This window comes from Mastigoproctus giganteus, chromosome 1, assembly GCF_048544385.1.
Source record: "Mastigoproctus giganteus isolate SK-2022 chromosome 1, ASM4854438v1, whole genome shotgun sequence".
In the NCBI taxonomy this organism is placed as follows: domain Eukaryota; kingdom Metazoa; phylum Arthropoda; class Arachnida; order Uropygi; family Thelyphonidae; genus Mastigoproctus; species Mastigoproctus giganteus.
Window position 1 is genome coordinate 32,529,288 of NC_143575.1, and position 15,394 is coordinate 32,544,681.

The 15,394-nt window shown below is 37.7% G+C and overlaps 1 protein-coding gene across 1 annotated transcript in view; it reads right to left on the reverse strand.

Annotated features, from left to right (window-relative positions):
- Positions 1-14,552, reverse strand: part of LOC150090689 (ecdysone receptor-like) — an 86,797-nt gene extending 72,245 nt beyond the window's left edge. Inside the window, 2 exon segments of the mRNA XM_090372270.1 lie at positions 13,629-13,939; positions 13,941-14,552. Coding sequence (XP_090228396.1) covers positions 13,629-13,939; positions 13,941-13,963 — 334 coding nt within the window. The 5' untranslated portion in view covers positions 13,964-14,552.
- Between the last annotated feature and the right edge of the window lie 842 nt (positions 14,553-15,394).

Here is a 15,394-nt window from a genome sequence, read left to right on the forward strand (position 1 = left end):
AGGATGTTTTCAATCTTCTGACGCTGAGGAAAGGCCCGAAAATCCTTTTATAAATCTCAATATAGACGAGGGCATTTTGATAACACAACTACCAGCTACTGTTAGCGTATGCAGTTTTATAGGCAAGCCCACTTTTTTTCTTCTTTTTCGTCTGCGCTATAACCGAATCGAGATGGCTTGCTTCACAGTCCTGTCTGAAAACTGTAATGTTGTCAGACATCCGACCCCAGGTGGTAGGCGAAAACAAGAGAAAACAAGGTTTGAATGATTTATGACTATATAAAAGTCAGTAAAGGATTGCTTGCATCTTTTGTGCGTAACTCTCCGATACAGCCGGTTGAATGAATAGCAAGAGGATTTAAGCATTCCTTCCACCTTACCACCTGTCTACAGTGCTTCGCACGTTGACCTCTTTTACGAAAGATTTCGCAAAGGTATGCTAAGAGGAGGGGAAATCAAGTAGCTGGTCATGGGCAAGTTACTCGGGGCCGACGGCTAGCTATTAATCTTCGAAAACATAAGTGGATATGAGGTAATGTTAGGTAATGACCAGGTCAGAGAAAAGGAGGGACCGCTGTTTTTTTTTTTTTTTTTTTTTGAATAGCGTACCCGAGGAATGGCGAAATTGAGGTTATTACGCAATATTCGTGGACCGGCTAGGATTATTTTACGTTTACCGCTCATTTTGTATTTTTGTATAAAGAGGGTCTTCGTGGACATTTACGAAAAGTTTCTCCTAAATTAAAGTAGATAGTGCAATACCGAGGCAACTCGTGGTAAAGCCTCCACAATATGAGATCGATTACATTGAAAATAAATTACAGTAATTTGTCTCAAACAAAAGATTCGTGCTTGTGGTCAGTTCTGGAAATAGCGACTGCATCCAGACGCCATGGGTGGGGTGGCAAAAAAAAAAAAAGAGAAAAAAAAAGTTGTGTAGTATATACGCTTGTTAATGTATATTACGTGATTTAGAATTCAGATTGGGAATTCAGATTTACTACTGTATATTCGAAGACAAATTATCTTGGCAATGGAAAAGCAAACAATACTAAAAGTGATTGCGCGGAAGAAAATAGTTCATAGTAAAAAGCATTCCAAACTATTTCAGTATTAAGAGTCTAGTAGCTGCTAATTAACTATCATTTTTATTACCCATAATGCATTGAACCACTTTAGTTTCATTGACATCCCTGAACGATTTAGCGAGCTTACATTTCTCAAGGTGTATTAATACACTCTTTGGAAAACTGTGTATTAATAAAGACCTTGTGAAAATGATTTAATAATCGTAATCAAAGACATTAAATATAGTCGAAATATAATATTAGTCAAATATAATGCCATAATCTAATTTTAATACATTGGGATATATTAAAAACGTTTATTCCTGATGATTAATTAAAGTAAGATTTTATTGTCTGTTACGATTATTTACAAATGAATTTAACATAAAATACTTTGTTTTAAAAAGTCAATTGAAATGAGCAAACTAAACTGGTTATTACATTTCAAATAAATCAAATAATATTTTATTCATATGAAGTATTTACTGTTTAGCTGAACTGCGCATGTCCTAAACTGGATTTGTTCTGGCAGGCAATGTCGGAATGTGTGAGGTAAGTAACTTATGATCATTTATAAATTTTAAATTCATTGTTCCTACACTAACTAGTTAAATAAGTTTTTACTTTTATTATTTCAATTTTTTTCTATTAAATAATTTATAAAAATCATTGCAAGTGTTATATTCCATAAAGTTTTTACCATAATTTTTTTTAAAAAGGCCTTTGGTTTCCAATTTTTGTTTTTTCAGAGATCTTAAAACACTCTTTCATTTGAGCTTGGAAGGAATTGTTTTAAAATGTTCTTGAGTGAAAATAAAATAAAAAAAGTGGGTAGGAAATGGGAGTGTTAATTGTGGTATGATTTTAAATGAATTGGCACAAGTCGGTCGCCTGATACTCTGACGATATCGATATGTTTCTGGTAACTTTTCGTCAAGAGCTTTGACATATAGATAGCAAAGCCATGTGTCTGTCTGTCTGCTACAGAATATGCGCCTTTTTTTTTTATATTCCTTTCGCTTTGAGTGTATTTTTTAGCCTTTTAACTATTCTTGTATCTATATTAAGTGTCGTTGGGTTTAGGGGCTAAATTGAGCTTTCGCTATGCCTCTTTGCGGTTACAGAGCGTATGAACTTCTGCAATAGAATATTGCTGTAACAGCAATGCTGTTTTTACAAAGGGTCATTGTTTCTTTGGCGTATAAGTTCCCCCCCCCCCTTGACATGTTTCCTCAAAGCACCCGTATTATGAAAGTTTTCGGAACTCTGTAAATAGACACATTTTACTTATTGAAAATAGAATCCCGTTTGTTAACATATGTAACACATGTGGGTCTACCCCAAAACCCCAGCTTCGTGTTGACCGACCTCAAGAAGCTACAATGTGGCAATGGATGGCTTTTATAAGCCTTGACTGTAAATGTTCGCAGATTAGGTTATTTAGATTTTGAACACAGAAAAACAAGGCTATGAGGTATCATTTTCCGGGAGAGAAAACCCATGAACTTAGCCCGAGAACAGCGATGAATGCTATCCCTGAGGGCTAAGCATGGATGAAGCAACGAATGGCGAAATCCCCTCACTTCATAGAGCTGTCGTCAGCTTGTTTTTGGCGCTATTAACCGTTACGAGGATACTCTACGAATAAAAGATCGTGAAGGAACTGGTCTCCCACGTAAAATACTGCAGGGTCTTTTGGGCTGTTCAAGCGGTGATTAGCAAATTTCGGCGAAATCCTGCGGTCATTATCTTCGACAGCAGAAGATAATGACTATCAAAATGGGCATCTCAACCAGGAACACGTCTTGAATCGATTAAATCAAGCTCAATGATGAAGGCTTATCGCAAAAGTTCGGGAAGTCATCTGCTAATATTTATCACAAAACTTCCTCGGACATGTAGTCTGTACATTGAAGGAGGTCCCAAGTTTCACGCGAACAACTATACTACGATCATCTTTATATAGAATTTAAAAAAATCTTCATTGCTGAGGAACAGTTTAATAAACAAAGTGATTTATCCTATAATCGCGTGATTTGAGAAGATTCCGTCTCTCCGGAATTTGCTCAGAATCCTGACTCTACCCGAAAAATGGATAGAGTAAGGATTTGGTGTGTGAGCAGCCTATGGCGGCCTTAATGAAACGAATTTTGTGAAAAAGGATTCAGAATCAGAATTGTCCTTATTATAAATCATTGGTCCAAAACGAATGAAATACGTAATGTAATAATGGTCAGTCTATTAGAAAATCGGGTTGTCACTTCAGTGACACCGACAAGGAAAGAAATCTGGACAAATTACACCACCAGATATAAGGAAAAATAAACTTGGACTTGTATTAAGTCATATCAAGTTCGTGCCCAGAAAACTTGGTTATTTTGCTTGGGGTTTCGCCATGGAAACGGATTGGGCGTGGGCGAAGTTGTGCTCTGATACATTCGAAAATGTTTTCGGCATAGTTTTACGGAGGAAAAGGGAGGGAGTAGAGGTTACATTACGTACTTATCAAAGAACTCATAGACGACACGCTAAGAATATTTAAGGCGAAGCGTTAATGGGGTTTTCTTGGAGGCAGAAAATTCTCTTCCCAAATGGATCCAGAGTTAGTGGAATGAATAATTCATAAATTACTCTAATTTTGAGTGCTTTAAAGGAACTCAACGGCATTTATAAACTTGAATCTAATTATATAATAAGTATGGTAATTAGGCACGCGAAAAAAAATCGGCAATAAAAACATATGCTTATAATCGTAAGATTGTTTTACTCTTAAAAAATATACAAATCTTCTGTCTGGTTCAGGGAGCGTCAAGTAAAAAAGGCCACCTACGTCTTAAGTACAAAGGAGAGTGTATGCGTGGGTGGGTGTATTCATATCTTCTGCTTGTGGGAAAGATAAATGCCAACTGTCAAGGCTATGGAGGTCACCCACCTTTTACTAACATAAAAGACATGTTTTACATATTGTAAACTTACAACTGGTAAGACACGTATGATGAAATAAATCTCTTTCTTTTCATTTAGTGAAAAAAAAAATTGCGGACAACATCTATTCTTATTATTATCTGCATTTAAAATTTTTATAACATATTTAATGTTATTATATATTTTTGAGTCATTAATATATATTTTTGATAAGAGATATACTTTTAAAATATTTTTAAATGCATATTTTAAAGATATTTATTTTTATGTCCTTATCTTATCAATTTTGAGTCTTTTTATAACTTTAATTTTTTGGTTTTTCTTATTTTTATGTTATAATCGATATATGAGAGAAAAGAATGTATTCTGAACACCCACTGGAGTTTTGGCAAAAGCTGGACGGGACAACTTTTTATCCCCTAGCAACTAAAAAGAGGTTGAAGAAAACCCCTGATTTAGTATCATCAGCCCCTCCTCCAACCATTAAATCTTTACCTGCACACACCATAAGAGTTTTCTACCTATCGCTCCCGGTTCGAAACAAGCCACTCCCCTTCTTCGGTTATCTTCATTCGCAGTAAATTTTCCATCCTTAGAATGAACTTCTCGGAGAAACAGATACTCAAGGAGGCGTGGATAATTTTCTCAAGTTCTAATCGTTACTAGGTACCATTCAGGGTCAATGGACTAAGACTCTCTGTTGCATCTTTGTGGAGTATCAAAGTGCGGGACCCAAAGGTGAAGGGAAAAGCTAAAGAAGACATTTAGTGTTGAGTAGGAAGTTTCGCATGCTTTGCTTTGAAATTTATTGTACTTTTAATAGACCACCTTTTCCTGCCTAAATTTAACTTTATCTGAGGCTCATTACAATCCATTTGCTGGTGGATGTTTAAATTGCTTGGATCAGGGATTAGTACTCGTTCGTTTACAGCGTCCGAGGGGAGTGGTGTGATGTGGGAGGCCTACTGTCCTTGGCCCTGATGGGGACAGGAATGTTCTCTTAAAGATAACAGGGGATACTATCCCCTCCTCCGACCATCGCTTACAGGTGCGTTCATACAATACTCTCACGTACAAGTGGATAGTTGAAGTTAACGTGGGCTGGTCCCCACATCCGGTTCAAGCGATTATTTCTGGCCAACGCCCATTTTCTTACCGCGTTTACAAGTCACCTGCAGGACGGGAGGGAGAACCATATTTCGCTGTTGTCTCTAGAAAGCAGACAGTTAAAAAAAAAACGTTGTCTGTAGTCAAATGGAAATCCTAAGTTAGCATACAAGTCTTACGAACAGAGCGGTTGACGCCTTAGTTACGTCCATGATGGTTGCTATGGCAACGTTGGTGATTACAGAGAGGCATACTTCTGCCGAAATGGTAAAAAGTATGCTTTCATACTTGTCAAAGTATGGCACCTCACGGTCGAACTATTGGTCATGAAAGATGGACAACAAGTGAGTGACATTTTGTGAAGTCACTGGAGTTGAAATTGCAGTTATTGTACTCTGTTATCCTGTACGTATAAAGTAGTTGTTCACCACAGTAATGCTAGGAAATCATTAAAATTATTAGCCCATGTGTAATCATGGAGCGTTGCTTCATAGCGGTGAACCTTCATAACCGAACTGAAGTTGGTAGTGATGATGACACAATTGTCGATTTTTCTGTTTTGGGGAGGAAAAATGGAGTAACCAGAGAGTAGACTGAAGACCACATGGCTTTTAATTCCCCATGGTGTCAATTTATTTCTTTATTTTTCATAGAACCCAATTTGAATTACCTGTAAGTTTTAAAATTTACAAGTCCCTTTTTCTTCTAGTCCTACCATCATGAATCAGACAACCGGCTAAAGCTAAGCTGGTCAACAGATTGGATAGACGTCGCCAAAAAAGGATGTCTCACACCTGAAAGCAAAAATATCACCAGAGAGCTACTTGTCCGTCCAAGCAAAGTAGTTCTGCCACTGCCACATTGAAAATTGGGACTAAGTTTGTTAAGGCCATTGATAAAGAGGGAGGCCAAACGGTCTCCGTTTTCGGCACATCGTTTTAATTCCCCGAGATAAGCGATACTAACCTCCGCCTGGTATTTTCGACTTACCACAAATCGGAGAGTTGCTAAAAGACGATGATTTCACAACTTCTATGCCTATCAAAGAAGTGGAAGTTTGGTTAGCATTCAATAGTGTTGCGAAAAAATTTTTACGCATTTATAAATCAAAGCACTGGGAGAAGATTGTCAACACTATACTTAATAGTTTCCAAAAAAATAAAAAAATAGATTGCGACATGGGTATGAAGGTTCGCTTTCTGCCCTGCATCTTGAATACTTCCCGCAAAGAGCAGGGTGAAAGGTTTCACCAAAATATGAAGACCTGAGTAAAAGATTAGATTATAAATTTGGAATCGTCATCTGAAAAATTAAATGCTCACTTTTTTCATTTAAAAAAACGGTAAATGTTTAAAAAATATATATATATCAGTGTTATGTTTAAGATGTATTAGTCATTCTGGGATACTTCTTGAAATAGTGACGGAAAATATAATGTTTACAATCGAATTAAAAACCTAAAGTCAACGTATATGATCACAAATTTGCATAGACTGCGAAATTCAGAGACCGGTTTATTAACAAAAAAAAAAACAAAAAAAAAAACTTAATATTAATATGCAAAGTAAGATTGGACGAAATGACAAGGTCGACGACCTTTACCTTTCCCCACTTAAAGTCTATAAAAGTGTCTATTTTTGGATGCTATTTTCAATCAGTGCATATCAACTTCAAATATTGGACGTTCAATTCATGGCTCAGATTTCTGCTACACGCTTAAGAATGAGCGAAATCTTAAATCATTCTTCTCCTGAGAATTTTCAGACATCGCATCAGATCTACAAAAAACTACTTTGAGATATAAAAAGGAAGTGCAGCGGGGAGGGGGGGATCAAATGGCAGTGATTTACTATTTCTAGTCACGAAATAGAAAGTACTGTAATTCAGCTCTGGGTCGTGCATTAAAATATACCTCATTGAAACGTGGTTATTATCATGGATAAGTGTAGGTGATTGCATTCTATCCTGAACCTGATGAGGAAAAATATTAGAAAGAATGTTTAAAACAGTGGATAAAATTTATTTATTCCACTCCAATTGGTCAAAACGAGTTGATTAGAAATTTAGCACACCTGGTTAAGGGTTTAAAGCGTTCATACAAGAAAAAAAAAATTGAATTGCACTGCTCTCTTTATTTCTTCCTTTCTTTATTTTTTTTCCGAATCTATCTGCGTGTTGGTAAGAGTCGCATTTCGCAGGGGGCTTCTTTGATGCAGGTAAATGTTCTAAAAAGGGATGCGAAAGTCTCAAGGTCGTATTTACAATGTCTGCTTTGTTACTACCCTTTTTCGTCTTACCTCTACCACAGCTAATAAAAAATACAGCATTTTTTTAAAGAACGGTCTAGTCTACACCCATGGTATAAGGGAAAAAAAAAGAAAAAGAAAAAATAAAGCGAATCCTGGCAACAACACTGAATGGTGTCTAGCTAGTCGGAGCAGCGTAGATACAAAAGAGTACCCATTGAACTATGTCAATCAATGTAATCAAGCTTTATTTTTTATTTTCAAAATCTGAGAATCAATCACTTTTATTTGCGTATTGCCGCTACTTATGTTTTATATTTACTACTGTCAGAGAACTCCTTCTATCAGTCATTCTCTCGGTTTACTTCGCCTCCGAGATCCCTTTCATCTGGACCTTCCGCTCAGTAAACAGTCTGATCCGTTGTGGCGCCAGTGGACAGCGCAAATGGAAAAAGCTTTCAGTAACTACAAGCAGAGGCTACTCTGTGATCGACACTGAAATTAGATTTCTTACATTTCCGAAGGAAACAAGAAAACCCTAGTTAGCAGAAAGATTGTCTCTTTAACGGTAGCTTGATACCACCATTCCTTCCCCCCCCCGTTCCTCACGTTTCAAAAGAAACCATATCACTAGCTCAAACAAAATGGTGTAAGCCTAATAGATTTATTTTAATATATCGATCACTAGTGGCAACAGACTAACTAAAGTTGTTTAGAAATTATATTTTTGATCTTTTGCGTTTTTCTCTTCCCGATTAATAAATAAATAAAAAAACATTTCCGTGAATGGCGCTGAAATTTCGCCTCTGTTTTGCGGAAATATAATTCACTGCCTCTTTCTCTTTGCGTGTTCTGACATCCTTTCACTCCCGTATTTACTCAGAAATAAGGTGTATTATCTACAGCTCTAAGCTGTAAAAACTGTAGGCGTTGTTAGTTTTTTTTTTGTTTTTTTTTCCATTCAAAAAAAAAGCAGGCCAGCTGTTCCTAGCATGCCTAACCTCTGGTAACACGATGCCATGGCCAGGAATCCACAGTAAACATACTACACAGGTACAGACGGACTTTTTCCCAGAAGTACAAAGAGGGAAAAGAAGCATTGACTACGTTTACAATCTTCCTTCCCTTTCACCACTACAGAAAGGGATGTTAGAGATTGCGAAATACCATTGTTGTATGACTTCCTCCTAACAGTAAATTTTTGATTATCGAATGATAAAAGCTTTCGTTAGGGATCTGTTCGTCTGTAATCGTACACGGCTTATCCCTTGATATCCCCATTTCTCTATTACTCATGTTCCGTCAGTTAAACTCCGACAGATCCCCAACCATATGTTAGCGACCCGTACATAACCGTAGAGGTAAAGATGTACAGATGGCTGATTCACTTGTTTAAACGACCTAGGTCTCTGACACAAGCTGATATTACGTCAGGTAAAATATTAAAGTTCAATAGCATCCTAGTTTTGTTTGATTCATTGCCCAGTTTTAGTTAGGAAAAAAAAAAAAAAGCCATAGTTCTTAGTGGTACACTTATTTACATTTTACTTATCCAAATTCCAAAAAAAAAAAAAAAAAAAATATCGATGTTATAACGCCCTCTTGAGGAAACTTTTATTACTTCTAAGCTTAAAAATGTAATATATCATTCGATTTTGTATTGTCAGTTTCAGATGTACGTACATACTCTTCTAGAATATATTTATGTTTATTTCCATTTTTCTTTCTTTCTATCTATCCCGAATTTCTACTCTGTTTACTCTATCTTTCTGCTAAGGAGGTTCTAGTTGCGAGTAACACGTTTTTGATATCCTCGTGCGCTTTAACAGAACGCGTGAGGTTTGAACAGCTGCGGATAAAATGTTCCGTCTGGTCGTTTCTGTTGGCGGCAAATATTAAGATGAAAAGACAAGCAGAAAAGCGAGAGAAGAACCAGCAGATCTCTTGTCTTTATTCTTTATATTAAAGAGAATAAACACGCGAACGTCTCGAAGTTTATATTCGTAACACCTGGATTTATTTTTATAATTTTTTTTCAAAGTGTAATTTAAAAACACACCAGAAATATCTAAACTTGCAATGAACGTTGGAGAAAAAACCCGAATGTTGGGCGAATTAATTAAAATACGCCGTCATCCATTTATCTGTTTCCTCTGACTAAAAAGCATCGTTTGAAAAACTAAACAATGGGACAATACAGTTGTGGCATAAGATAATTATGACGTCACAGAATAAAATCTCTAGAGCAATTATGTGTGAATGGCTGTTAGGGGACCTTGGAGAACACTTGAATGAGGACAGAAAGATCAGCATTCTTCTGTTATCCTTATCACCCACCTGCAAAAGGGGGGTGGGTACTACACCATTAACCACAGCAACATTGCAGTCCACCAGAGCAATTTTAATGCGGTGGTGGTGGTCATCACCAGGTAAGACGAGCCGGAGTTCTTTTTTTTTTAATATATCTATATATTTTTTTTACTTCAAATGCTTGATACAGGGACCATCTGGTAATTTATTAATCAACTTTGCAACTGCCAGAATCCAAGGGATAACGATGGCTATTTGTGGTGGATAAAAAACGTAGATAAGAAACCCTAATTGAAGATAGATTAGCGTTTTTTTATGTTGTAAGCATAGGGTTTCTTTACTTCGTCATCAATTTAGTCGTGAGGGGTTGATCCGTTATGGTAGGGAGCAGACTGAAATGTTCTATCCAACCAGAAGTACTTGGACGCCATTTTGATTCTGGTGGGAAAATACCCGCTTATAGCACTTAATAACAGATAGGGTTGCCCTTGGCAGCCATTAAGCCTCCAGTTTCCTGTTTTCAACCACAGAAATGTTCCTTCACTCCCACAAAGTTCTTGACAACGGATTTTCCCATTGGACAATGACCTGTCGAATATCACGAGTGATCTTACACTGTTTCCTATTCGGTACAGTGGCGCTATCATTAAAAATTGGCCCCATTAATTTCAATTATTATTTTTCTGTGTGGTTTGTAACAATTTTCTCTCTTATTTTTGGAAGGGGAGATATAGTTTTCAAAAAGCAATAAAGAATTTAAAACCTTTTCTCAACAAATATCTTTTAAACTAACGATCGGTTTTTAATACCTATGCTCATTGAAGTAAAGGTCGAACACAAATAATCGTATTACGCAAAATCTAATACGAAAATAAACCTTATTTTGCGACTGAACTTTATTTATAGGGTGACGCTATAGTGTTTGATTCAGGCAGAACCAAACCGGAACACTACAGCCTACTAAAAGTGGACACATGATTATTGAGGACACTTTGCAATCGGTAGAGTTAACAATTCCGTGTCTCTTGACCTGTATTCTGTTTGAAACCGTGACCAGTTTCGCAGTGAGACGATTCTATTTATCTGTAGACCTACTCCTGTGTACAGACAATAGAAGCAGTTGTTCAAGGAAGGAAATCCTCCAAACGTAATTTAGCAAAGAATGTCGATTGTTCGATTTAAAAATAAATTAAAAAAGCAAAAACGCTTCAGTTTGTTGTGTTTTACTAAATATCATTGTTACTAGATTACATTGTTACAGAATGTTGGTAGCGATAAAGATAACTTTACTGCAATAATAAACATATTTAGGTGTTTGTTGACAACAAAAGCGTTACAATAAACGGAAAGCTCATTGTTGCGTCACCGATATGAAAAATTTCCAAACGTGCTTTAACAAAGATAAATTTGTCGATTTTCTTCACGTGCCAGTCATTACTTGAATGAACAATACAATTGTAATTCTAATTGTAATAAAAGAACATTGTTGGCAACAATGAACACATCTTTTATTCGCGTCTTCTGTTTGGTGAAATACACAACGGTGCACATTTCCGCATAGAATTTGACTTTTTCATTTTATTTTTACCCACACTTTGTGCATTTGGGGGAATAAAAGCCATTACCGAAGAAATTCTTTAAATCAATCACTCGTTAACCAGTAATTTTTCACATGACTGATTCTTTTATTTGTTTTCTCTGTGGTTTATCTGTAATTCTGCAGAAGAAAAGATTATTTTTTTAAAAAAATGACCGATTCCCGCTAGAATAAACCATATTATTATGAAAGCACCACAAAAAAGAAAAAAAAAAAAAAAACGCTGGCAGTTTGCAGCCGACAATCTATCACCAAGTGACATGTACTAACCATACTTGTCAGCAAAAGTTAGGACGCAATAAAATCCAATCCACTCGGGTGATCTTCTGAACTTTTTTTCGCGCATTTGAAAAACATGGCACGTCCTACACCGAGCATTGCAGATACAAATCTCTCATCAACATGCATATACATAACCAGACGAATTAAATATTACATACTGGACTGTGGGCGATAATTTCATTGAAAAGATTACTTTCCTGCATTAAAGAAATTAAGAGAAACATTAAAAGAAGTTGAATTTACGGTAAGACTTGTTCCCTGATGTGTGAAATGAATGTGGGTCTCGTTTTTAGTGTAACACTGACTGATACATTCTGCTGTATACGGTGTTCTTTTGTTTCAGCGTACAGTCTGCTGTATGCGTGCTGTTTTGTTTCTTCATTGTTTAGACACTTCATCACTTTTTTATTATTCCTCCATAGGCCAATTGTTGTGTCTCATTGTTTAAAATGGCTTGTTCTGTAACAATCATCAGATGTAGCCACAGCAGACGATGAAGGATGTCAAACATATTATTATTAGCTTTATCTAGCTTTGAATGTGATGTAAACATCAATGGAGGGTTTGACACTGTTAAGTATGGCTGTCATACTTGTGTAGGGAGTTTTTTAAATGATCTACCTCAACAATTAACCTTTCTTGTAACTAATAAATTATTGATACACCTCTGCCTCCGTCCTGAATGCGAATTGCAGCTGTTATACTATTGGCTATTACTCATGAGAGGAGGGCGTAAACCCTCAACTACGATACTTTGACGTGTAACACGAAAAACATTGATCCAATTCAGAATTATGCCTTCATATCTGAGCCACATATATCACGAATATCGGTAGATTAGACAACTCTCAATGAATATTTATCTTTTGGCGTTTCGTTGGACATCTCTTAGTTCATGAAAGTACACAATATGTATTTCATTAACAAAATGGCTCTAAGGAGGCCAAATGGTAATAGTAAAATACAAATCTGGTCAATAATTCAATTTCCTAATACATATACTTTTTTAAGCTTTGTTTGACGGATGTTAACCAGATTCAGTCCATGAACAAGCTTCTAGGGATACTGGCTGTCGGTGATGCGCAAAGTTTCACTGATTGACTACTACTTCCCGAAACTGAAGAAACATCTTTTTAGGACGGAAAATCTCTTTCGGAACATGACCTTTCGTGCTAGAAGTTCTTAAGTGACCTTCCTGTGTTTTAACAACCGCAATCGATTCGTTGATACGATCCCTCTAAGTAGGCTAAATTCCACATTTTAAACTGACTTCGTATCTGCATATCCCTCTAAAGAAGTTTGTAACATATATGCCTCACACAAAATCGGAAGTCGGGACTTTCTGGGACGAAAATACGCAAACGGGGAGGACCACAATGAACAAAGACCAGGAAGTGTCCTCGACATTGAAGGCCCATGTGGTGAGAAAGTGCCAGCCATTTTCTTCTTGCCCGGCTGTCAGGTATGTATGTGTGTGTGTGTATTCCTTGTTGCCATGGGTGCAGGCATCGGACGTAGATCGATAGCAGACATTAAACGAGCCTGGTGGCCAATTTAACGACACCAACAGCCACAGACGTCTGGCCTGCTTTGTTATTCGGCCTTAGAAATGCTATTAACAGCGCATGCCGTTGTTATTATTATGAACACCTCCCTCCCCGTTCGCTCCCCCAACATCTTTGATCTCAAGAGGATGAAGCCGGAGGCCAAGAAACAATGGCTAACATTACCCTTCACCCGATTAAACTGATTCCTAAAAGAGCGTGTGCCATCACAACTCACCCCAATTAAAACTAAGTGCTACCTGGAATATTATAACTAGCGCATTAATTATTTAATGCTTATACGATTACAAAGTAACTTTTTCACTCTGGAACTATCTTAATTGTTATCAACATAAATATGGAGTTATAATTTTTTGGCAGGCCCTGTACATCGTGTTTAACTTTTATTGGCGCAAACCTAGATGGTTGCGTTGATAACATATTTGTCTAATGAAGGATACCAAAGCTATATGCATCTAACAATGATTTGATTTTTAATTTAAATCGTTTTAAAAAGCACCTTATAAAATAAAAATTGCGGCCACATTACCTGTACTTGCCGTGGTATTGACACTGGCCGATTCGCTGATATCCAGATCAAGGAAGTCCAGGTCAACCTCGACATCTCCGATATCGGTAGTAACACTCGGCACGGGGCTGACACCGATGGTGGTGGTGGTCGGATTGGGTTCGGGACTAATGTTAGTTGACGACACTTCGGGGGAGCTGTCGTCCCCCAGTGACTTCTTTCGAGAAGTGGTCACCGGGGGAGACAATAAATCCTTGACAATTTTTTTGATATCCACGTCCGATCGATCGGACCGCCGACGACGTTTGGCCTTTTGACCTCCGCCGACATCGTCGTCCCGAGTCTGGTTCAACCATAATAGCACTAGGGGATCCACCTTGATGAGTGGGTGGGAGAGCTGATGGACGATGGAAATTACGTGTGGAGGGTGCTACCAGTTCAGGGGTCGGGAGAGGGACGGTTCACAGAAGATATTTGTACGACATCAAGTCAAAGTGGACGGCAGCAGTTGGGCGTGCGAAACACTGAACATAAGGGGACGCGAACTCCTCCCTCGGAGGTTTCGCGACAAGAGATGGTTCCAAATAAGGCTGCAAGAGAAGTGTCAGCTCCGGAACACTGGAATATGGACGGCTACTGGCATATCCTGGGGTCTGTGTACGTCGCTTTACTGCAAGCGGAGTTGCCGCTGCTCTGGAAGCCAACAACCTAGCCGATAGACCGCCATCAGGTGAGAAGGTATGTGACCGACATCAATGTCATGGTCATCCAATCGATTGGAAAACGGGCTGCGGAGATATATCTTCTTCCTGCGTTGGGAAATCCTAGCCTTGATTATTTATTCCTTTTGGTGTGTAACAGATGCACGCGCACACACACACACATGAATACACGCGCGCGTTCTCATCTGGCAGAGGCACTTCGGAATAGATTACGCGAACTACAGACGCGATGGCGGAGAGGTTCATGAAAGACGTGGGCCGTGTGTGTGTGTGTCTTGGTTGATCACGTGAGAGCGCAGGTGCATTTACCCGGTCTTTGGCTCTCGCTCTGCGTGTATGTCGGGTGACTGACTTCAACCGCCACCATGCGGATGCTACTGGCAGGATAACTTGCTTTCAATCCCTAGCCGAACGGGGCCACGCGTTCCCCCCCGAAAATTCTCCTTTTGTCTCGTGTCCCCGAGGCCGACATTACTGCGTTTTTAAAAAGTAAGTTAATAAATAAAAGAGAGATGCCGTGTGGGGCCCCCGAGAAAAATGTAGTTAAACGGTACGTGGATGGACACCTTGATGTAGAGGCAGCCCTTCGCTCTAATTAAAAAAAAAAAAAAAAAAGTTAGTCCAAACTGGAGTGAAACACAAACAGTCTGTTTGGTAACACTTTTAGTACGTTCTGGGGAATCAGTTTGGTAACAGCTTTATTTTTCGGAATCAGTTTAGTAACAGCTTTATTTTTCGGAATCAGTTTCGTAGCAGCTGTAGTTTTTCGGAATCAGTTTTGTAACTTAACTAGAACTTTCATGGAGATTGTAATTTAGTTTCTATAAAGAAACTAAATTTCTATTTTTATATATATTTTTTTATTTTAATTAAAAATTGTAGCAATATTTGTCGATTTCTTTATTTTATTTATTTTTTGTAGAAATTTTAAGTTATGTGATTATGAAAATATAAATTGGAATTACAATTGGGATACAGCGCGTGCTTTGAATTAAAATTACAAATGACAATAGAAAAGCGCTTTTGGGGGTGGGGGGGGATGATTGCGACTGGTGATGGAAAACA